Here is a 27556-nt window from a genome sequence, read left to right as displayed (position 1 = left end):
ATACCTAACAACCCGAATCGACGATTCGCTTGACAGACTTGGAGAGGCCAAATGGTTGTCCACCTTGGACTTCTCGTCGGGGTACTGGCAAATTGGTATGGACGCCAAAGACAAACCAAAGACAGCTTTCGCCACTAGGAAAGGTTTATATCAGTTTACAGTCCTTCCATTTGGACTTTGAAGAGCTGACCGGATACAAATGAGCGATTAGGAAATGACGTAAATTAAGGATACATCTTTTAACGTATAATTAGGTGTAATTTAATATTAATTATCGATTTATCGATGAAAGTATTCAAAAATTTATAAATATTGATATTTTTGAATTTAAATTAAATAAAAATAAACGCACTGAGCGTCACTGCAATAACTATGTTAAAAAAAGAAGAAAAGAAAAGAAAGCGGGATCAAAACCTGCAAGAATCTTGATTTGGAAGTACAATTGTATGCAAAACTCCGTAATGATGGTAAATCAAGTCATGCTTGGTAATTTTTTTTTTATCTACAGACCTTATGACCTTTTTATTTATTTCCAATGTTAGAGATTATATCTGGGAGTGATTTCTGATAAAGAAGGGGCATGTCCAACATGTGTTAGCTCGACAGTGTAACCTTTCATAAAACTGTGCATGTGATACTAAGTATTTGTTATATCTGAGTCTCGATATGGTTGGGTCGAACATTAAATATAATATACTGTACATATCAGATCAGAATCTACCATTTTAAATAAACGAATTTGGATATTTTTTACACAGATCAAGAAGACGATCACCATTATGGTCTACATGCTTATTCATCATTCATTACAATTATGGGACAGGTCACAAACAGAACCCTACACGACTTCGCCAAAGACGTCCGGGCTACCCACCATGCCATCTAGCGCTGTGATACATTGTATGTTGTAATGATTTACCAACATATCCCTGTGTCTAGGAAGATAAGGTATGTAGTGTAAAACAGAGACAGAATATAGATCAATTCCAGTGAGTGTGTGTAACACGACAATCCAATATGTCCTTTCTTTGGGTGATGCTACTGATGGGAATGATTTACAATGCTATAGCTCAAGATCCAACACTGGAACCGCATACGTTGGAAATATTTAGACGACTTGACCGCGACGACAAACTGATTTCTGAAATGGCTAAGACAATTGCTGAGTTAAGGGAAGATAACAGGGGCTTAAAGAGAAAGTTTGATATGATGTGGAAGTTTTACACCCGGGATCTCAACAATAAACGTGTAACTGATGATGAAGATAATACACCACAACAGTTCACCGGAGACGACGCAAACAATACCTCGTCACGTGGCAAACTAACAGGTATGCTATGGGGGTAGGAATGTACGTCATCAGTTTCTTCACAAATACACACTTTTGGCAGGAAAAATATCGTCGGTTCGGACACAGGGGCATGTCTAGTCTTATATAAAGAAATAACTATTTATTAAGACGAGGGAAGCATCTGATCGCCATTGAAATACTGACCTATTTTTTCAAACTTAATTTTTCCGTACAAAATCTCCACCTACATATACCCACATAATCCTACGGCAGATCTCTGTAGAAGACTTCAATCTATCGGTTCATATATATTTTATATACGTAACATTCATCGAAGTAGTTGAAATCCAACTTTAATCGAGGACGTGCTACAAAACCTCCCAAAGTGCTTGTTGGGCACACGACCTTCACCTCTTGTGGAGCCCCTCGGCTGATGCGATTGCCGCTATGAGAAGCTCCCGTAAAGTATCGAATAACAACAGTTCCGGAGTTAATAATGTTTTATTTTTAAATATCAACAATATATACAGCGGGTTAATTCCAGAAATTGAAGACGATTTTCTGTCACATGATAATTGCATTTTTCACACATATGCATCAGTATTTCATTATTTAATTTTAATTTATTTCTATGGTATAATATGGTAACATAACACAGCAGCGACGTGTCTATTTACTGCGATTCTATGACGAAAGATTACGGCATAGAGAAAAGACCAGGCTTACCTAGACATCATAAGGATAATGCAATCGTGGGCGCCAAGATGGGAGTATATCTATGTCAGCGCCCGCCTCAAATGACTTTTATTTTTAGACTGATCTAAAAATGGAATGGTTGATAGGCGGTCACCTGGATTTAATTAAGTGAAGTTTGTTATGCATTTCAGACATGTGTTTGTAAGCTCTCATTGTTTCCATATAATCAAGAAGAAGACGAGAAATGTCAGAAAAGTAGAGTAAATAAGATGTCAGTCTTAATTATTAAACAAATATTATTCTAATGGTGGCACCAAAATCCTCTGAAATCTCCTATTGTGTCCGTTCCCAGCCGACAGAAGTAAATACACGTTTCACTTCACCAAAGTGTATCACAACACTTTTTTTGTGTTTCAGTTGTTGACCGGGTAAGTCCAAGTTTCGCTCCTACTACTGCCTTTTTCGCCATACTAGGGAGTGATTTGATCGACCCAAGTGAAAATTACGTCATTCCTTTCCACAATGTTGTCACGAATATTGGTGGGAATTTCAACACCCATGGAACAGGAGTGTTCCTCTGTGAGATTCCCGGAACTTACGTTTTCCAATGGACAATATGTGTCAGAGGCCACCAAATGGCATTCGGTGTACTTGTGAAGAATGGTTCTCCGATATCAACTGTCACTAGTGGGAGAGATGAAATAGAGTACTCCTCAGGGACGGGATCTGCCATCATCGAACTAGACCCTGGAGATGATGTAGTTTTAGAAGTTAAAGACCCCAGAAATTCCGCTGATATTTCTGGAGGATTTACAACATTTTCTGGCTTTCTGCTGAAATAACTTACAAACCTTTATATATGCCGATATTTACACTTTAAAACATGTCACGACTCCCATGAAATAAAAGAACTAACGGACTTGCAATAATGAATTAGTGTTTCTTGTGTTTATTGAATAATTTTACAATGAAACTATGTTTAATGCCATCTTCATGGGTCATTTATGGGGTTAGTGACTGCCTACTCATAGGCTGGTCGAGCACAATTTTAATTCAAATTGCACTTACTGCAGACGCTGTTTTATAAGTAAGGTTTGATAGGGAGATATGTCTTAAGTTTTAAATGAAATATCTCGGATTGTCATCCTTTGGTACAAAAGTTATCGCCCATCGTCGGTGTGTACTTTATAAACGACCAGGTAAAAAACAATGTTTGTTGACTTAACAACAAAATAACCAATATTCTTCCCAGAAACATTTCATGAATTCAATGTTCCTTACACCAATGGGCATTGTATCGAGGTTTCACTGTTTGTAAACAAGGGGTAATAGATCTAGGTTTTACTATAAAAAAGGCATCACGAGCTATATCAATGTTTGGCTATAAACGAGGGGCATTTTATCAAGGTGTGAATGTAAACGAGGGGGCATTTTATCAAGGTGTGAATGTTAACGAAGGGCATTTTATCAAGGTTTGGCTGTAAACGAGGGGCATTATATCAAGGTTTGACTGTAAACGAGGGGCATTATATCAAGGTTTGACTGTAAACGAGGGGCATTATATCAAGGTTTGACTGTAAACGAGGAGCATTTTATCACGGTGTGAATGTAAACAAGGGGCATTATATCAAGGTTTGGCTGTAAACGAGGGGCATTATATCAAGGTTTGACTGTAAACGAGGGGCATTATATCAAGGTTTGACTGTAAACGAGGAGCATTATATCAAGGTTTGACTGTAAACGAGGGGCATTATATCAAGGTTTGACTGTAAACGAGGAGCATTATATCAAGGTTTGACTGTAAACGAGGGGCATTATATCAAGGTTTGACTGTAAACGAGGGGCATTATATCAAGGTTTGACTGTAAACGAGGAGCATTATATCAAGGTTCCACTATAAACAAGGGGCATTATATCAAGGTGTGAATGTTAACGAAGGGCATTTTATCAAGGTTTGGCTGTAAACGAGGGGCATTATATCAAGGTTTGACTGTAAACGAGGGACATTATATCAAGGTTTGACTGTAAACGAGGGGCATTATATCACGGTGTGAATGTAAACGAGGGACATTTTATCAAAGTTTGACTGTAAACGAGGGGCATTATATCAAGGTTTGACTGTAAACGAGGAACATTTTATCAAAGTTTGACTGTAAACGAGGGGCATTTTATCAAAGTTTGACTGTAAACGAGGAGCATTTTATCAAGGTTTTGCTGTAAACGAGGGGCATTATATCAAGGTGTGAATGGAAACATTGGGCATTATATCAAGGTATGACTGTAAACGAGGGGCATTTTATCAAGGTTTGGCTGTAAACGAGGGGGCATTATATCAAGGTATGGTTATCAACGAGGGACATTTTATCAAGGTGTGAATGTAAACGAGGGGCATTATATCAAGGTTTGACTGTAAACGAGGGGCATTTTATTAAGGTTTTGCTGTAAACGAGGAGCATTTTATCAAGGTTTGACTGTAAACGAGGGGGCATTTGATCAAGGTTTGACTGTAAACGAGGGGCATTTTATCAAGGTTTGACTGTAAACGAGGGGCATTTTATCAAGGTTTTGCTGTAAACGAGGGGCATTTTATCAAGGTTTGACTGTAAACGAGGGGCATTTTATCAAGGTTTTGCTGTAAACGAGGAGCATTTTATCAAGGTTTGACTGTAAACGAGGGGGCATTTGATCAAGGTTTGACTGTAAACGAGGGGGCATTTGATCAAGGTTTGACTGTAAACGAGGGGCATTTTATCAAGTTTTGACTGTAAACGAGGGGCATTTTATCAAGGTTTTGCTGTAAACGAGGGGCATTTTATCAAGTTTTGACTGTAAACGAGGGGGCATTATATCAAGGTTTGACTGTAAACGAGGGGGCATTTTATCAAAGTGTGAATGGAAACGAGGGGCATTTTATCAAGGTCTGGCTGTAAACGAGGAGCATTATATCAAGGTTGCACTATAAACAAGGAGCATTATATCACGGTGTGAATGTAAACAAGGAGCATTATATCAAGGTTTGACTGAAAACGAGGAGCATTTTATCAAGGTTTAGCTGTAAACGAAGGGCATTATATCAAGGTGTGAATGGAAACATTGGGCATTGTATCAAGGTTTGGCTGTAAACGAGGGGCATTATATCAAGGTATGGTTATCAACGAGGGACATTTTATCAAGGTGTGAATGTAAACGAGGGGCATTATATCAAGGTTTGACTGAAAACGAGGAGCATTTTATCAAGGTTTAGCTGTAAACGAAGGGCATTGTATCAAGGTTTGACTGTAAACGAGGGGGCATTTTATCAAGGTGTGAATGTTAACGAAGGGCATTTTATCAAGGTTTGGCTGTAAACGAGGGGCATTATATCAAGGTTTGACTGTAAACAAGGGGCATTATATCAAGGTTTGACTGTAAACGAGGAACATTTTATTAAAGTTTGACTGTAAACGAGGGGCATTTTATCAAAGTTTGACTGTAAACGAGGGGCATTTTATCAAGTTTTGGCTGTAAACGAGGGGCATTATATCAAGGTGTGAATGGAAACGAGGGGCATTTTATCAAGGTCTGGCTGTAAACGAGGAGCATTATATCAAGGTTCCACTATAAACAAAGAGCATTATATCACGGTGTGAATGTAAACAAGGAGCATTATATCAAGGTTTGACAGAAAACGAGGGGCATTTTATCAAGGTGTGAATGGAAACATTGGGCATTATATCAAGTTATGGTTATCAACGAGGGACATTCTATCAAGGTGTGAATGTAAACGAGGGGCATTATATCAAGGTTTGACTGTTAACGAGGGGCATTTTATCAAGGTTTGGCTGTAAACGAGGGGCATTATATCAAGGTTTGACTGTTAACGAGGGGCATTATATCAAGGTTTGACTGTAAACGAGGGGCATTATATCAAGGTCTGACTGTAAACGAGGGGCATTTTATCAAAGTGTGAATGTAAACGAGGGGTATTTGATCAAGGTTTGGCAGTAAACGAGGAGCATTTTATCAAGGTTTGGCTGTAAACAAGGGGTAATTTTATCAAAGTTTGACTGTAAACGAGGGGCATGTTATCAAGGTTTGACTGTAAACGAGGGGCATTATATCAAGGTCTGACTTACAACGAGGTGCATTATAATAAGGTTTGACTGTAAACAAGGGGAATTTCATCAAGGTTTGGCTGTAAACGAGGGTCATTATATCAAGGTATGGCTGTAAACGAGGGTCATTATATCAAGGTTTGGCTGTAAACGAGGGGCATTATATCAAGGTATGGCTGTAAACGAGGGGCATTATATCAAGGTTTGGCTGTAAACAAGGGGCATTATATCAAGGTTTGGCTGTAAACGAGGGGCATTATATCAAGGTTTGACTGTAAACGAGGGGCATTTTATCAAAGTGTGAATGGAAACGAGGGGCATTATATCAAGGTTTAGCTGTAAACGAAGGGCATTATATCAAGGTTTGACTGTAAACGAGGGACATTATATCAAGGTTTGACTGTTAACGAGGGGCATTATATCAAGGTTTGACTGTAAACGAGGGACATTATATCAAGGTTTGACTGTAAAGGAGGGGCATTTTATCAAAGTGTGAATGTAAACGAGGGGTATTTGATCAAGGTTTGACTGTAAACGAGGGGCATTTTATCAAAGTGTGAATGGAAACGAGGGGCATTATATCAAGGTTTGACTGTAAACGAGGGGCATTTTATCAAGGTTTGGCAGTAAACGAGGAGCATTTTATCAAGGTTTGGCTGTAAACGAGGGGCATGTTATCAAGGTTTGACTGTAAACGAGGGGCATTATATCAAGGTCTGACTTACAACGAGGTGCATTATAATAAGGTTTGACTGTAAACAAGGGGAATTTCATCAAGGTTTGGCTGTAAACGAGGGTCATTATATCAAGGTTTGATTGAAAACGAGGGGCATTATATCAAGGTGTGAATGGAATCGAGGAGCATTTTATCAAGGTTTGACTGTAAACGAGGGGGCATTATATCAAGGTTTGACTGTAAACGAGGGGCATTATATCAAGGTGTGAATGTAAACGAGGAGCATTTTATCAAAGTGTGAATGTAAACGAGGGGCATTACATCAAGGTTTGACTGTAAACGAGGGGCATTTTATCAAATTTTGGCTGTTAACGAGGGGCATTATATCAAGGTTTGGCTGTAAACGAGGGACATTATATCAAGGTTTGACTGTAAACGAGGAGCATTTTATCAAATTTTGGCTGTAAACGAGTGGCATTTTATCAAGGTTTGACTATAAACGAGGGGCATTTTATCAAGGTTTGGCTGTAAACGAGGGGCATTATATCAAGGTTTGACTGTAAACGAGGGGCATTATATCAATGTTTGACTGTAAACGAGGGGCATTTTATCAAAGTGTGAATGGAAACGAGGGGCATTATATCAAGGTTTGACTGTAAACGAGGGGCATTTTATCAAATTTTGGCTGTTAACGAGGGGCATTATATCAAGGTTTGGCTGTAAACGAGGGACATTATATCAAGGTTTGACTGTAAACGAGGAGCATTTTATCAAATTTTGGCTGTAAACGAGTGGCATTTTATCAAGGTTTGACTATAAAACGAGGGGCATTTTATCAAGGTTTGGCTGTAAACGAGGGGCATTATATCAAGGTTTGACTGTAAACGAGGGGCATTATATCAATGTTTGACTGTAAACGAGGGGCATTTTATCAAAGTGTGAATGGAAACGAGGGGCATTATATCAAGGTTTGACTGTAAACGAGGGACATTTTATCAAGGTTTGGCTGTAAACGAGGGGCATTATATCAAGGTATGGTTATAAACGAGGGAAATTTTTATCAAGGTGTGAATGTAAACGAGGGGCATTATATCAAGGTTTGGCTGTAAACGAGGGGGCATTTGATCAAAGTGTGAATGTAAACGGGGGAGGGGGGGGGGGGGGGGGGCTGGCATTTTATCAAGGTTTGGCTGTAAACGAGGGGCATTTTATCAAGGTTTGAATGTAAACGAGGGGCATTATATCAAGGTGTGAATGTAAACAAGGAGCATTATATCAAGGTTTGACTGAAAACGAGGGGCATTATATCAAGGTTCCGGTATAAACAAGGGTCATTATATCAAGGTTTGACTGAAAATGAGGGGCATTATGTCAAGGTTTGACTGAAAACGAGGGGCATTTTATCAAGGTTTGGCTGTAAACGAGGGGGCATTATATCAAAGTGTGAATGGAAACGAGGGGCATTATATCAAGGTTTGACTGAAAACGAGGGGCATTTTATCAAGGTTTGGCTGTAAACGAGGGGGCATTATATCGAGGTGTGAATGGAAACGAGGGGCATTTTATCAAGGTTTGGCTGTAAACGAGGGGCATTATATCAAGGTGTGAATGGAAACGAGGGGCATCATATCAAGGTTTGACTGCAAACGAGGGGTATTATATGGAGGTTCGACTTTATGTAATTCACATAATTGGTATGTGACGAGTCTTTGAATTGTTTTTGCTTGGATAAGTAGGAGTGCTGTTTGACTAGACTATATATCATATCAATGTATCATAGTTATAAAGAATGATTCTAAATAAATCATCACGTTTAGTCAAAATTATGCTAATTGGGAAACTGTTCCACTACTTTACCCCCTTCATAACTCGACCCGACCTTAATTTCAGGCCATATCGTGACCACCTAGCCTCAAGGTATATATATAATAAAAAATAAAACTTACCGGTTATAGACACCAGAAGGCCCAAATTGGCACTCCTTCTTTATTTCAATAACTTAAACCTCCTCCATGCTAGCTAATCACAATACCAAAAATCATTAGCCTAAACAATAGATAACAATGGAAAATGTAACAATATAAGTGTAATACATGTATATATAAATGGCACAATACATTACATGTGCATGTACATGTATCTTATTCAGGTATAAAAGATAGTTTTAAAGCATATCGTTATTGACAAAAATATATATGTACATGTAAAGCAACATTTGGAACGTCAAATTCTTGCAGTCACGTGCTTTTATATTGGAAATGAATAATTGAACAACAAAATAATATGATATGAGAAGTGCATGATAAGAATGTACGTCAATCATGAAAAAGTTTTTTTTTATTTCTTTTTTCAAATGAACAATGCCATAAGACACCTACAATGTATAAACTAGATGCGTAGGAATACGTTTCAATTACGAATCTCAAAATAATGTTGTCGTGTAACAGAACGTCACGTGATAACATATCATGATGTTATATATCCGGTCCGGTTTCATCAACGTTCCTTAAAGTAAGGAAACCTGCTAACTAAAATTTCTCCACAGGAAGAAATTTATGAAATTTAATGAAAACATCTTAATTAAGGAACCTTTTCTTAATTTTTTATTGCTTACCTTTCATTTTTTTTTTAGTTAAGGCATTTTCTTAAGCTAAGGAATATTAATGAAACAGACCACTAATGTATATGAATTACATGTATATTCATGTTTACAAAATTACAATTTGTCAAAAATATATCTGATATACCCTTTGCAACTTTACTAACTTTTACTGTAATTTGCATATAATTACACAATGACACAGGAATCTCATAAAAACGTGAAATCGAACGTGATCATACGAGATCGTCCAGAGCTTCCGTTAAGTCCGCCATTATCCTTGTCTTCAACAGAGGGTCCTTTTTGTCCTTGAATAATTTCCGGCCTATGTTATGATAACTTTCCGGGGCCTGCGGAGATACACCATTGACACATATTTTTAGATAGGCTATTCTCGATTACTGTTCTCTTTATTTTATCCTTGATAAGAAACTTTTAGTAATATTCGTTCCATAAATAATCATATCGTAATAAACTATATCCCCTTAAGGTATAATTCATGTGTGGCTTATCGCATGTCTTTTACTAAATTCATATCTAAATGTGCTATATTCGCATGTGCGCTCATTGTACAAACCTTTGGACCAAATTAATTACATTTGCATTAACATTTTCAATCCATAAACTACCCGCATATAAAAAAAGATGTACCAGGCACATCCAAAATAGTTGACATGTACAGTACGTTATCGGATGAAAATACAGAATTTGTATAGTATAAATCCAGAAAAATGCTAAATTTACATTTGACTACGATGTCCACGATTCATTACCGAGAAATACAATCTTACCTCGTCTTTCATCCTAGCAAGGTACAAGATATCTTTTGGTCTAAGCAAATTGAATCGGTCTCTGCAATATCAAAGAATGAATTATCAAGATGAATACCTAGTTTAGTGAATCATCACTTATTATGCTGATGGCATCCTAGTACATGGTAATGAGTAACACGTTTTTATCTAACTAACTTCGCCGTCAATTTTATCCGACATTAGGCCTCTTGACATTCAAACATATAAATTGTATTTGAAAACAGATAGAAATGGAGAAACAAATATTTCAAGGATAATTCTTTATTTTGTTGTTTAGTCAATAAGATATTACAGTAAATATTTTGTTAAGTTTTCTACATGGCGATTAATAGTATTTCATCGGACAGTTCTCATCACACAAATATAACGAAGGCATATATTGCATATAATGTTCATTCCGTAAAATGTACATTCTGTAAATTGTATGTAACCGGAAACCGAAAGTAATGGTAATATAAATGAAATCGGCATGGTTGTCGTGTAAAGAAGGTGTTGCTAGGTAATCGAGCTTAATCTGACTATTTATATCGCTAAGTAATCTAACAACATACACAATCACCAATCAGTTGACGATTCTATTTATTATCTTACCTTGGTAGGTTGTAGTTGTCGAGCCACTCCTGGAATGTCGACTCATTAATGTCTCGGAATTTCTAAAAGATTAGAGGAATATATTCAATATAACTTAAAATCTGTAGTGACTTTAACATTGATTCAATACTTTCATGGAGAACCTTTGTTCACTCAGCAAGAGAGGCATGCTTGGAAGGAAGAAATGGAGAGTTTGGCGGGAAGGGGTTGGGATGGGGTACGACGTCTACGCGACTACGCTTAGCTTTTTTCTAAAGTGCCAAGTTGTTTTGATAAATCGCACTTGTTGTTCCCCGACAGAATTATCTGTATATCAATATAAATTATCAAATGGTACGATCAACATACATGTATATTTCAACATTATAACTGGGATCAGGGACATTGTATAAGAACAACATTAAACTATATTTACCATTGTATGGCACTGCCACTATATAACCCTACCAATTCAGTTGTGAGTTCACCAGCTTATGAACTGCCAACTGAAATTTGAATTTGAAAATTAAAAAAAAATCGCACGACAAATAAAAAATCGCAGATGGTAAATATAAGCATTGAACGGCTTTCAGTTGACATTCATAGTCAATATGAATGCCAACTGGACAGAGGACTATGAATGCCAACTGAAAGCCGTTCAATGCTTAAATGAACTATTTTGTACCTTTCTAGACATGCGCGGTGCCCGGGCGGAAGTCACGACATTTCGGCTTGCCGAGGGAACGGAGGATGGTAGCTGTAATGGCGGAGGTATAGGCACTCCTGTTTCGGGAGAGGCAGCTTCCAGTGGTTGACGTCTCCAATTCTCAACCTCTCCTTTCCGATAGGCGAGATGCTTGAGTTCAGGGAGGAGCTTGGCCATAATATTCTTGAATGATTTACCACCAAAGTCGTAGAAAAACATCCCAGCAGTCATTATACCAAGCCAACCATCCGCTTCGTAATCCTTTTCTACTTTCAGTGGTATGATGCTTTTATTTAGCTTTCCGGCATATGCTGCCTCTGAGATAGATTGAAGAGATCGATCATTACGCCCACATTCCTTGGGTATTAAACAGGAATGCATTTTCAGAGCAGGCGGTTCAAATATTTAAATCATTATTTGACATCAAAATTGTAGTCGATCATGAATATTTCGCCATATTGTAATTTGTTTAAGTTATAGTCTAATTAATGTATTGAATATGTGTATTTTAGCTAATTCATAACTGTCATAGCTAATTGTATATCGAGATAACAAATGATACAAAGAAGGTTTCATTTGATATACATTACATATGTTTCCAAAACGAAAATATAACTGGAATCCTCGATGTTTATTGTAGATGAATACAAGTCTCAAAGTCAAACCTCTGCGGCAGTACTCGCTCATCTTGTAGCTCCGAGACATTGCTAGAAGTACGATGGCAGCATTTTCGACAGCCTCTGCCATTCTCTCGTAAACGTCCCCTCTCATTTGGTCAACGTCCATCCACACCGCAAAATTATTTTCCTCTAGCTCTGCCCGGATATCCAGTAAAAGCTGGCGCTGTTCTCGCGAATAACTTATCATTATATGTCCTCGTGTTTTCTTGGCAAACAGAGTGTGCACTGCAAAAGAATAACCGATCTTTAATAATTTCAATTTAGCCAAAGAGGCAAGAATTTTACTGGATATATGTTCCAACATGTATTTTTTTTTGCCAAAAAAAAAAAAAAGAAGAAAAATATAAAAATAAATAATAATAATATTAATATATGATTTCAGTACAAAAGAAGTTATGAGCAGAAACACTTTTGCAAAGTTTAACTTTGTTTCATATCAAAGCTATTACTGTAAACGGACAAATTTCAGCGGTAATAATATTTTCGCGATTTTTACGTTGATAGCCTTCCGATAAATCATGATTTCTCTGATAACAGTTTCTGTACATCATTTTCTACAACAGATACTGTGGCTACGTCAATACTCCATTTCGCTTATCTATTTTGATTCAGATGTGCGCCAAAATTTGAGTACCCAAGAAAATACTACGTTTGCAGTATGTATAGTTAAATACAATGTGGTATAAGGACATCCAGTAGACCCTAGGATGTATATTCGATCGATCTTGACTCCCCAAATTCAGATTTGACTCTTCGGAGTGAGAGAGCCTGTCCATTTGACATGATTTGAACCATCAGATTTCTGAGAAATAGTGATTTGACTTCTGCTACTGCTAACAGGGTCAAATGGATAATCTAAGTATGGTGTACACATACTTCGTATATCCCGAGAAGTCTATACTTATGTGTAACATACCCATAGGTCCATAAATTGGCGACTCTCGCAATGGCCTGGCCATTGTCCAGATTGTACCTCTCGCTATTTCTCGTATCTGTTCGAATGTGCAATCTGTGCTTAGTTTGAAGAGAAGCGGGATCGTTTCCCCCTCGCCATTCGCTATCATTGCCGTCTGGGCCTCTGGCTCGAAGGCCAGCTGACTCAGTGCAGTCACTGCCTCTGTCAAAATATAAAAGCCCTCTACATAAATCACAAAAAACCCAAACATTCAGGTATGTGCTTCTTATGTGGGGACACCAAAATAATTATTTCGTATTCGAAATGTTCGATTTATGGTAACCATGTACTGATGATTGAATTATTGTCTTTACGAGTAAATTTTGAAACGCTACATCGGCGACAAAAGATTAATCATGATCATCTGAAAAAAGAGAAAGTCTGTTTTATATTTCACACAATAGTACAAACATTATATATCTTACGCTATTACAAATTTACCACTCTCAAAACTAGAGCTTCTTTTTTATCTTTGAATTTAAAGTAAGCACGTTTGCATCCGGAAGAAAACCTCTTATACTCTATCGCCTCTATTTGGTATTCAATTTCTCTCTAATACGCGATCACGTTGGAAGCTGTTATTGGTTTTATTCGTTTGTTGGTGTTAATTAATTAAGTGAATTTGTACAAATACCATATATGATATTTTATGGCATTTTAATGTGGCAAAAAGTGCATTACTGTTGGCGGTATAGCATTTTTAAATATATTGAGGGTGTACTTGGAAAAGAATGTCTCACTAATTATAAAAGTAAGTTATATACTTACCGAAAAGACATATTTCTTCGTCAATCCTCGCCAATTGAACAAGTACTGGCAACGCACCTAAGTTCACTAAAAGCACCTTGTTGGCATCAAAACAGGACAGCTGGCGCAGCACTAAAAGAGAGGAAGTACCACTTACATAAAAGAATAATTATCAATATGAACCTTCGATGAGGTCAATATGTTGTTACATCAACCTGTAAAGGAAATACTAACCGAGCTAAAACCCTATGTTAATATTTCTTCTGTCAGGTTCAAATACAAATGTTACACAATATCAATCGTAATCAAAGGTCCTCAATCTTTGTAATTCATTTATACGTAATAATTTATCACGGATTTGATAATAACCCCTTGTATGAATTGTTATCTATAATCTTAAAATCAAGTGGGTTTTCTTCGGGCACTAGTTTCTCCTCCCAGTAACACTACTGTGTGCTTCAATCTGGGCCAACAAAAGAGATTGATATTAGTTGCTATAACTTGTTTTATATTTTTTTAAACTAAATTATAACCAAAGCATTTTCGGAATCAATTGCCGTAACCGGTACTTGACCGAGATACTTGTATGTATGACGGATGTCGTCGATGAAGTAGAAGACGTTTACTCCCATGGAACATCTGGTCTAATTCTCCTTTAATAGTTTCAGGGGCCTTCATGCAAATCTATTTTTGTTTGTATTTTGCCCTTTATTTTTTTGTCTATTTCGAGTAAGAAGTATGATTACATCTTAAAGTCGATATTTATGACGGGGAAACTTACCACGACCACATTCAAACGCAAACCATCCGTCACTTTGCAAGTCGGGATGCTTAATCGCCTCTCTCAGATGTTCTATAAATAACTTAACCCATTTGTAATTGTTTTCATCGCGAAGGACCGAGTCAATGTCTCCTTCGTCCATGACGTCAGCAATAGCAGCCACCACCATCATACCATGCTCGCGATTGAGATCAGGGCACAGAAGAATTTCCTTGATGAACGGAATGAAACAAATAACATGTCGGACACAGCATGGGCATTACAGGTGAAATTTCCAAGTAAACCGAATAGACAATATAGACAAAACAGTAACCCATCAATCACCCATACGATACCTGTACACTCTCACTGAACACATATACGATACCTGTACACTCTCACTGAACACCTATACAATACCTGTACACTCTCACTAAACCTCTATACGATACCTGTACACTTTCACTGAACACCGACACGATACCTGTACACTCTCACTGAACACCTATACGATACCTGTACACTCTCACTAAACCTCTATACGATACCTGTACACTTTCACTGAACACCGACACGATACCTGTACACTCTCACTGAACACCTATACGATACCTGTACACTCTCACTAAACCTCTATACGATACCTGTACACTCTCACTGAACACCTATACGATACCTGTAGATTATCATTGAACACCTATACAATACCTGTACACTCACACTGAACAACTATACGATACCTGTACACTCGCACTAAACACATATACGATACCTGTATACTCTCACTAAACACCTATACGATACCTGTACACTCTCACTAAACACCTATACGATACCTGTACACACTGAATGAACACTTATAAGATGCCTGTACACTCTCACTAAACACCTATACAATAATGTACACTCTCAATGAACACTTATAGGATACCTGTACACTCTCACCGAACATCTATACGATACCTGTACACTTTCACTAAACACCTATACCATACATGTACACTCACACTGAACACATATACAATACCTGTACACTTTCACTAAACACCTATACGGTACTTGTACACTTTCACTGAACACCTATACGATACTTGTGCACTCTCACTAAACACCTATACGATACTTGTGCACTCTCACTAAACACCTATACGATACCTGTATACTCTCACTGAACACCTATACGATACCTGTACACTCTTACTGAACACCTATACAATACCTGTACACTCACACTGAACACATATACGATACCTGTACTCTTTCACTAAACACCTATACGGTACTTGTACACTCTCACTGAACACCTATACGATACTTGTGCACTCTCACTAAACACCTATACGATACATGTACACTATCACTGAACACCTATACGATACATGTATACTCTCACTGAACACATATACGATACCTGTACACTCTCACCGAACACATATACGATACCTGTACACTCTCACTAAGCTCCTATACGATACCTGTATTCTCACTGAACACCTATACGATACTTGTACACTCTCACTGAACACCTATACGATACCTGTACACTCTTACTGAACACCTATACAATACCTGTACTCTCTCACTAAACACCTATACGATACATGTACACTCGCACTGAACACCTATACAATACCTGTACACTTACACTGAACACCTATACAATACCTATACACTCACACTGAATACATATAAGATACCTGTACTCTTTCACTGAACACCTATACGATACCTGTACACTCACACCGAACACCTATACGATACCTGTACACTCAAACTGAACACCTATACGATACCTGTACACTCTCACTGAACATATATACGATACCTGTACACTCACACTGAACACCTATACGATACCTCTACACTCTCACTGAACACCTATACGATACCTCTACACTCTCACTGAACACCTATACGATACCTCTACACTCTCACTGAACACCTATACGATACCTCTACACTCTCACTGAACACCTATACGATACCTCTACACTCTCACTGAACACCTATACGATACCTTTAAACTCTCACTGAACACCGACACGATACCTGTACACTCTCACTGAACATATATACGATACCTGTACACTATCACCGAACACCTATACAATACCTGTACACTGTCAGTGAACACCTATACAATACCTGTACACTCTCACTGAACACTTATACGATACCTGTACACCCACAATGAACACCTATACGATACCTGTACAGTCTCACTGAACACCTATACGATACCTGTACACCCACAATGAACATCTATACGATACCTGTACACTCACACTGAACACCTATACGATACCTGTACACCCACAATGAACATCTATACGATACCTGTACACTCTCACTGAACACCTATATGATACCTGTAGACTCTCACTGAACACCTATACGATACCTGTACACTCTCAATAAACATATGTACCATACCTTTACACTTTCACTGAACACATACGATATCGGTAGACTCACACTGAACATCTATACGATTTTGGTGCTCTCACATTGAACATCTATACGATTTTGGTGCTTTCACATTGAACATCTATACGATTTTGGTGCTCTCACACTGAACATCTATACGATTTTGGTGCTCTCACACTGAACATCTATACGATTTTGGTGCTCTCACACTGAACATCTATACGATTTTGGTGCTCTCACACTGAACATCTATACGATTTTGGTGCTCTCACACTGAACATCTATACGATTTGGTGCTCTCACACTGAACATCTATACGATACAGACACACCCACATCGAATACTTATACGGTACTGGTACATTTATATTGAACACCTTTATGTTATTGGTACATTCGCATTGACCATCTAACCGGAATTGTTGACTTACCTTAAGGACTTTGATGATACAGGACGAACGGACAGTTGTAGTGACAGTCGTACAACACATACAGGAGTTGTGTACAAGTCCAACAAACGTGTACATATGGTTAGCCTGTTCCTCCTGTGAACAATACAGAACAAACGTGTACATATGATTAACCTGTTCCTCCTGTGAACAGTACAGAACAAACATGTACATATGGTTAGCCTGTTCCTCCGGTGAACAGTACAGAACAAACGTGTACATATGGTTAGCGTGTTCCTCCTGTGAACAGTACAGAACAAACGTGTACATATGATTAGCCTGTTCCTCATGTGCACAGTACAGAACAAATATGTACATATGGTTAACCTGTTCCTCCGGTGAACAGTACAGAACAAACGTGTACATATGGTTAACCTGTTCCTCCTGTGAACAGTACATAACAAACATGTACATATGGTTAGCCTGTTCCTCCTGTGAACAGTACATAACAAACGTGTACATATGATTAGCCTGTTCCTCATGTGAACAGTACAGAACAAACGTGTACATATGGTTAACCTGTTCCTCATGTGAACAGTACATAACAAATGTGTACATATGGTTAACCTGTTCCTCCTGTGAACAGTACAGAACAAATGTCTACATATGGTTAACCTGTTCCTCCTGTGAACAGTACAGAACAAACATGTACATATGGTTAACTTGTTCCTCCTGTAAACAGTAAAGAACAAATGTCTACATATGGTTAGCCTGTTCCTCCTGTGAACAGTACAGAACAAACATGTACATATGGTTAACTTGTTCCTCCTGTAAACAGTAAAGAACAAATGTCTACATATGGTTAGCCTGTTCCTCCTGTGAACAGTACAGAACAAACATGTACATATGGTTAACTTGTTCCTCCTGTAAACAGTAAAGAACAAATGTGTACATATGGTTAACCTGTTCCTCCTGTGAACAGTACAGAACAAACGTGTACATATGGTTAACCTGTTCCTCCTGTGAACAGTACAGAACAAACATGTACATATGGTTAACTTGTTCCTCCTGTAAACAGTAAAGAACAAACGTGTACATATGGTTAACCTGTTCCTCCTGTGAACAGTACATAACAAACGTGTACATATGGTTAACCTGTTCCTCCTGTGAACAGTACAGAACAAATGTGTACATATGGTTAGCCTGTTCCTCCTGTGAACAGTACAGAACAAACATGTACATATGGTTAGCCTGTTCCTCCTGTGAACAGTACAGAACAAATGTGTAAATACATGTATAAGAGGGGGCTGTCCCAATAACCTGCTCTCTGGATTGGAATTTGTGATTTTGTGATTGGTTTTATTTATCTAAAAAAGTAATATATCATTGTAACAGTTCTTTTTCAGAATATCGACTTTTATATCTTATCGTGGTTAAGATGACTCATCCCTGATATCAAACTATGGTTTATACATTGTAACTATATACTTACACATATGACAATTAAATAATCAAAATTTATTGATTGATATATATTTACATCTCTCCCTTTTTCTGCTTAGTTAACTCTGACTGCGGTAAAATAGCGTATACGCAGTGAAAAAAGGCTCAGCAAATTAATAAGCCTTGGAATCGGTACCATAATTATGACGTCGTCTATTTGTGACGTTACCGGAATGTCAACTTGACGGCGCCATTTTGAAAGGACTGATCTACACAATTTTAGCGTTTTCTCCTGTTACCCGATGATCTCTGCACAAAAAGCTAACGTCAAGTGAGTATTTTGTCAAAAAACTGAATATTACGGAAATAAGTGCATATTTAACTTCTCCACGAGGTAAGCTAACAACACATGGCTGAAGCGTACAGTTCCAAGAGAACATTTGACCACGTCACTACTAGGCCTAAATCAGTGTCAATACACGCTGTGCTTGAACACCATAGTTAATCTGAGACGGAATTGTGACGATTGTGAATACATGTATATCAAATAATTAAAACATAAAAGGTGTTAAACAAAAATGTTGAGTTGTTTCCTTTGATTTTGTCAATAATATTGGTGTCTTTACGTAGATTCACTGGAACTATATTTATAGACAAGTTACAGGTATATGCATGTTCTTATGTACAAATGACATTTATAAAAACATGTTATTGATAGATAAATTACCTTTTTGTGCACAATGACCTTTCCAGTCATATACCTTTCATATGACATTTCCCAACTTTGAAGATAAATGATCTTATAGACAAGTGATATTTACTGACAAATTAAACTTATTGATAAACAACCCTTAAAAAACATAAAAAAAACGATTACTGTAATGACATGAATCTTGAAACTCGGCTGGTTTCAAATTCCGTACAACCAAACACTTATGTATTTACGTACCGAGAGTTGACCCTTGTGAAGAGGTTCCCGCCACAATTCCAGTGCCTCCCGTATGTAGGGCAGCATGCCTTTGTATTCCATGCACGTGCGACACACGGCCGCTGAGTAGTTGGCCATGTCATTTAAAATGTCCACGCATACTTTCGCCGCCTCAGACAGCCCAGGGAGAACCGTCTTAGATTCCAAAATTGTCTTACAGAAAAATCGAATTGTTCCATTTTCTTCTAATTCGTCTCCAATAACTTGACCTCTCTCAAATTTCTCCTTCCTTGTAGACGCCACAAAAAAGATAAGATTGTTAAGATCGCTTAGAAACTTTCTAGCGACAGAACAAAATACACGGTTTTTATCCGGACCGAAGTTTGGGTCTTTTATTATAGATAACAATCGATCCTGTGTTTTATGGATCACAGTGGTAAAGAACTCAGCGTCATTCTCATACCGGGGCGGTTCTGTAAAGACTTTATTTTCCAGTTGTGTGATATTTGATAGTGTCCTCTTAAAGTTGGTTTTCTTTGCTAGATACTGGTCGAGCTCCTTGTCTACCATTTTTTATAGTAAGGAGGATCCGGATCTAAAAATAACAAAGGGTACCGGAATAATAACGAAACCAATATTCAATGGAAAAAAAGAAGAAGAAATATTTGCAAGTCTATGACCAGGTGGTCTGGGAGGGCGAACGTCTTCTGCTTCATGGATGTCACCTGCCATCAGATCATCTAGGTGAAGGCTGGATAAAGTTAAATTCTCAAATGACGGAAAACGAAAAATCTCAAATAAGATCATGATGTCAACTATAGTTATATTAGTATCTGAGTTTTACCCCACCCGGTCACATTATACTGACAACGGGCGAACCAGTCGTCCCACCCCTTGTGTGCTGAGCGCTAAGCAGGAGCAGCATCTACCATTTTTAAAGACTCTGGTATATCACACACACACACACATATATATAATGTATAGTGAAACATGAAATTGTAATCATTATCTCTTCAATTATGATTGAAGTCAGATTGTATGACTTGTCTGTTCACTGAAAAGTAAAGGACATAAGGTTTTGAACGATGTCATACACTTCAAATATGACACTTAAATATCGCATTTAACAGAATATGTTCCCGTGATTATACAATATAGTTGTTGATAAGGGCCAGTTTTGATTTTTCGTTTTGTCGCCATTTTTCGCGTTGTCGGCATGCAATATTCGTTAAACCTTAAAATCATAACAGAAAACATTTGTTCGCCTCACACGGTAAGGTCAGTGGGCAATGAAGATGTCCCGTCAAGAGGAACACTGTACATGGTGGTTTGTGACCTTAAACCAGGTCAGTATAAGTTGCCTCCCCTGGTTGTCATTGACTCGATGTAAACAAAGGTAGATACATGTACCCCAAATGACATGCTATATATAAATATACATATTCTGAAATAGATTGAGTATGTATATATTTCAATACTGTTTTGGTGAATGATTCAGATATAAACTATACATATATATAAAACATTGTTATATTGAACGATACGGAATTATAGGAACCGCACATTTGTATATTATACGTACGATCTTGGTAAATCGACAAATTCACTAGGCCTAAGTTACACATGTACACCGATTCTTATGATAACTTACCTTACAGACTAATACTAATTTGTATAATTCATTCCGTGTATCTACCATGTATACGGTCAAATACACACGTGTGTCGTAAACTCGAAATCATTACTACACAGTTCTTTAGCGGTATGTTTATCCGGATATAGAAAGCGTGCACCGACGTGTTATAAATAGCCTCGCTATCTATATTTACTGTTTACTTGTCACACACATGAACGACCGCGATCAACTATGTAAAGGGACTATTACCTTAGATTTCAACCTCAGGAATTGTAGAATTCGGCCTATGAATAATAAGACATATCAATCATTAAGCGATACACGCGCCTACACCGTCAACTTTGTTGTTTTTATACCTATTTCGTAACGTATCGTTAAAGGAGAGAGAAAGTAATTTTACTCTCCAACTGTTGAGAGAAATTTATAGTTCTTAAAACTATGAAAATAATCATAATATTAATTATTATAATGATTAGATATATTGATTCATTTAAAACTGTTTTAGTCATATATATTTAGATATTTAGGATCTACAACATATATATGCACTTGGAAAATAAACGACCTTCAAAGAGAATATATAATTACACTAAAAACGTACATTGTTCTATTTACACTGTCATAATCGTAATTAAGAAAATATTGGCGATTGTTTAACGCCAAATCATTGCCATCGTACCGGTAAAAATTATACATAAAGATTTAAAACGTACAAAAATCTCATTGCTCAATTAAGGTAAAATAAGGTTCCTTGCATTTTTTTTGATTTCACATTATAAAGTTATATCAATTAAAACAGACAATTTATGTGAGGAAATATAGAAGATCATAAACGTTTAGATTTGGCAATGTTCTATTGTTAAATTTTTAAAGCAGACACTGTGCGATATCTTTGAATTAGTTACATCATTCCCCGTCTTTGTAACAATTAATGTACGTAGATGTACATCTACATGCATTATACATTACACACATTATACATCATACACATTATACATTACACACATTATTCATTATACACATTATACATTACATACATTATACATTACACATATTATACATTACACATATTATATATTACATACATTATTCATTACATACATTATACATTATACACACATTATACATTACACACATTATACATTACATACATTATACATCATACACATTATACATTACACACACTATACATTACATACATTATACAATACACACATTATACATTACACATATTATACATCATACACATTATACATTAAACACATTATACATTACACACATTATACATTACAAACATTATACATTACACACATTATACATTACACACATACATTACACACATTATACATTACACACATACATTACACACATTATACATTACACACATTATACATTACACACATTATACATTACACACATTATACATTACATACATTATACATTACACACATTATACATTACACGCATTATACATTACACTCATTATACATAATATACAGTATACATCTACATACAGTATACATCTACATACATGAAACATAACATACATTATACCTTAAACATATTATACATTACATACATTATACATTACATACATTATACATTACACACATTATACATTACATACATTATACATTACACACATTATACATTACACACATTATACATTACACACATTATACAACATACACATTATACATAACACACATTATACATTACACACATTATACATTACACTCATTATACATAATATACAGTATACATCTACATACAGTATACATCTACATACATGAAACATAACATACATTATACCTTAAACATATTATACATTACATACATTATACATTACATACATTATACATTACACACATTATACATTACATACATTATACATTACACACATTATACATTACACACATTATACATTACACACATTATACATTACACACATTATACAACATACACATTATACATAACACACATTATACATAACACACATTATACATTACACATATTATACATTACACACATTATAAATTAACACACATTATACATTACACACATTATACATTACACATATTATACATTACACACATTATACATTACACACATTATACATCAACACACATTATACATTACATACATTATACATTACACACATTATACATTACACACATTATACATTACACATATTATACATTACACACATTATACATTACACACAATATACATTACATACATTATACATTACACACATTATACATAATATACAGTATACATCTACACTGTACATACATTATACATAACACACATTATACATTACATACATTATACATTACATACATTATACATTACACACATTATACATTACACACATTATACATTACACATATTATACATTACACACATTATACATTACACACAATATACATTACATACATTATACATTACACACATTATACATAATATACAGTATACATCTACACTGTACATACATTATACATAACACACATTATACATTACATACATTATACATTACATACATTATACATTACACACATTATACATAACACACATTATACATAACACACATTATACATAACACACATTATACATTACACACATTATACATTACACATATTATACATTACACACATTATACAACATACACATTATACATAACACACATTATACATTACACACATTATACATTACACTCATTATACATAATATACAGTATACATCTACATACAGTATACATCTACATACATGAAACATAACATACATTATACCTTAAACATATTATACATTACATACATTATACATTACATACATTATACATTACACACATTATACATTACATACATTATACATTACACACATTATACATTACACACATTATACATTACACACATTATACATTACACACATTATACAACATACACATTATACATAACACACATTATACATAACACACATTATACATTACACATATTATACATTACACACATTATACATTACACACAATATACATTACATACATTATACATTACACACATTATACATAATATACAGTATACATCTACACTGTACATACATTATACATAACACACATTATACATTACATACATTATACATTACATACATTATACATTACACACATTATACATTACACACATTATACATTACACATATTATACATTACACACATTATACATTACACACATTATACATTACACACATTATACATTACACACATTATACATTACATACATTATACATTACATACATTATACATTACACACATTATACATTACACACATACATTACACACATTATACATTACACACATACATTACATACATTATACATTACACACATTATACATTACACACATTATACATTACATTCATTATACATAATATACAGTATACATCTACATACAGTATACATCTACATACATGAAACATATCATACATTATACCTTAAACATATTATACATTACATACATTATACATTACATACATTATACATAACACACATTATACATTACATACATTATACATTACACACATTATACATTACATACATTATACATTACATACATTATACATTACACACATTATACATTACACACATTATACATTACACACATTATACATTACATACATTATACATTACACACATTATACAATACACATATTATACATTACACACATTATACATTACACACATTATACATAACACACATTATACATTACATACATTATACATTACAGACATTATACATTACATACATTATACATTACAGACATTATACAATACACATATTATACATAACACACATTATACATTACATACATTATACATTACACACATTATACATTACATACATTATACATTACACACATTATACAATACACATATTATACATTACACACATTATACATTACACACATTATACATAACACACATTATACATTACATACATTATACATTACATACATTATACATTACAGACATTATACATTACACACATTATACATTACACACATTATACAATACACATATTATACATTACACACATTATACATTACACACGTTATACATTACACACATTATACATTACACACATTATACAACATACACATTATACATAACATACATTACACACATTATACATTACACACATTATACATTACACATATTATACATTACACACATTATACATTACACATATTATACATTACACACATTATACATTACACACATTATACAACATACACATTATACATAACATACATTACACACATTATACATTACACACATTATACATTACACATATTATACATTACACACATTATACATTACACATATTATACATTACACACATTATACATTACACACATTATACATTACACACATTATACATTACACACATTATACATTACACACAATATACATTACACATATTAGACATTACATACATTATACATTACACACATTATACATTACACACATTATACATTACACACATTATACATTACACACATTATACATTACATACATTATACATTACACACATTATACATTACACACAATATACATTACACATATTATACATTACATACATTATACATTACACACATTATACATTACACACATTATACATTACACACATTATACATTACACACATTATACATTACACACATTATACATTACACACATTATACATTACACACATTATACATTACACACATTATACATTACATACATTATACATTACACACATTATACATTACACACAATATACATTACACATATTATACATTACATACATTATACATTACACACATTATACATTACACACATTATACATTACACACATTATACATTACACACATTATACATTACATACATTATACATTACACACATTATACATTACACACATTATACATTATACACATTATACATTACACACGTTATACATTACACATATTATACATTACACACATTATACATTACACACAATATACATTACATACATTATACATTACACACATTATACATAATATACAGTATACATCTACACTGTACATACATTATACATAACACACATTATACATAACACACATACATTACACACATTATACATAACATACATTATACATAATATACAGTATACATATACACTGTACATACATTATACATAACACACACTATACATAACACACATACATTACACACATTATACATAATATGCAGTATGCATCTACATACATTTAAGCATTGAAATTGATTTTTTAAATTTTCATCGGGGTATGAAAATATTTTTTTGCAAACTTTGTAAGAATCCTCTATGCTTAATTACATACATTACACATATTATACATTACATACAGTATGCATTACACACATTATACATTACACAGATTATACATTACATACATTATACATTACATACATTATACATTACATACATTATACATTACACACATTATACATTACATACATTATACATTACACACATTATGCATTACACACTCTATACATAATATACAGCATACATTACATACATTATACAATAATTAATTTTTCTTTGTTTTCATGGTAAATACTCAAATGTGATTGGTCGAAAAATTCTTTTCATTCTTCTATGAAAGAAATTCCGAGAATGGCGCAAAAAATGTGACGTCACAATACAACAATTGACGTTGCGTATTGATTTGAGAAAAAGAATCCCAAATAAAACCCGTAAAATTGTAAATAAAACTTGTTTTGAATAAGAAAAAGACAATTAACTGAAATTATTTATAAGCATTGAGGTTGATTTTTTAAATTTTGATCGGGGTATGAAAAGGATTTTTTTTTTGCAAACTTTGTAAGAATCCGCTATGCTTAATTACATACATTACACACATTATACATTACACACATTATACATTACATACATTATACATTTCATAAAATGTACAGTATACATTTACATCTACATACGTTATACATCTACATACGTTTTGAAAAAAATCTGCATTTATTCAGAAAACATGTGCCTTGAAAAACTGTCTGTCCTCGATCTAATCTGCATTAACACATTCTTTTTGTTTCGTAAAGTACCGGGCGATTGTTTATATAAGAAACAACTG

At 34.8% G+C, this 27556-nt stretch overlaps 2 protein-coding genes across 2 annotated transcripts; one reads left to right on the top strand and one right to left on the bottom strand.

Annotated features, from left to right (window-relative positions):
* Positions 1-848: 848 nt before the first annotated feature.
* On the top strand, positions 849-2920 carry LOC117316832 (C1q-related factor-like). The gene is made up of 2 exons (XM_033871612.1): positions 849-1330; positions 2405-2920. The coding sequence occupies exons 1-2, from the start codon at positions 1018-1020 to the stop codon at positions 2827-2829; spliced, it is 738 nt and encodes a 245-aa protein (XP_033727503.1). The 5' UTR covers positions 849-1017; the 3' UTR covers positions 2830-2920.
* A 5779-nt stretch (positions 2921-8699) lies between these two features.
* LOC117316881 lies at positions 8700-21575 on the bottom strand. The gene is made up of 11 exons (XM_033871666.1): positions 21424-21575; positions 19794-20367; positions 17444-17557; positions 14608-14818; positions 13848-13958; positions 13041-13241; positions 12110-12349; positions 11424-11761; positions 10760-10821; positions 10148-10208; positions 8700-9706 (listed from the first exon to the last, which is right to left on the bottom strand). The coding sequence occupies exons 2-11, from the start codon at positions 20340-20342 to the stop codon at positions 9593-9595; spliced, it is 2001 nt and encodes a 666-aa protein (XP_033727557.1). The 5' UTR covers positions 20343-20367; positions 21424-21575; the 3' UTR covers positions 8700-9592.
* Between the last annotated feature and the right edge of the window lie 5981 nt (positions 21576-27556).

The sequence above is a fragment of the Pecten maximus genome, chromosome 18, assembly GCF_902652985.1.
Source record: "Pecten maximus chromosome 18, xPecMax1.1, whole genome shotgun sequence".
NCBI lineage: Eukaryota > Metazoa > Mollusca > Bivalvia > Pectinida > Pectinidae > Pecten > Pecten maximus.
This window is presented reverse-complemented; position numbering and strand designations above follow the sequence as displayed.

Coding starts and splice junctions, on each gene's coding strand:
- LOC117316832 (XM_033871612.1), top strand. CDS start 1,018: ATGTCCTTTCTTTGGGTGATGCTACTGATGGGAATGATTTACAATGCT. Junction 1,331..2,404: donor GTCACGTGGCAAACTAACAG/GTATGCTATGGG, acceptor TTTGTGTTTCAG/TTGTTGACCGGGTAAGTCCA.
- LOC117316881 (XM_033871666.1), bottom strand. CDS start 20,342: ATGGTAGACAAGGAGCTCGACCAGTATCTAGCAAAGAAAACCAACTTT. Junction 10,822..11,423: donor CACCGCGCATGTCTAGAAAG/GTACAAAATAGT, acceptor CTAATCTTTTAG/AAATTCCGAGACATTAATGA. Junction 9,707..10,147: donor TTGCTAGGATGAAAGACGAG/GTAAGATTGTAT, acceptor GTATCTCCGCAG/GCCCCGGAAAGTTATCATAA.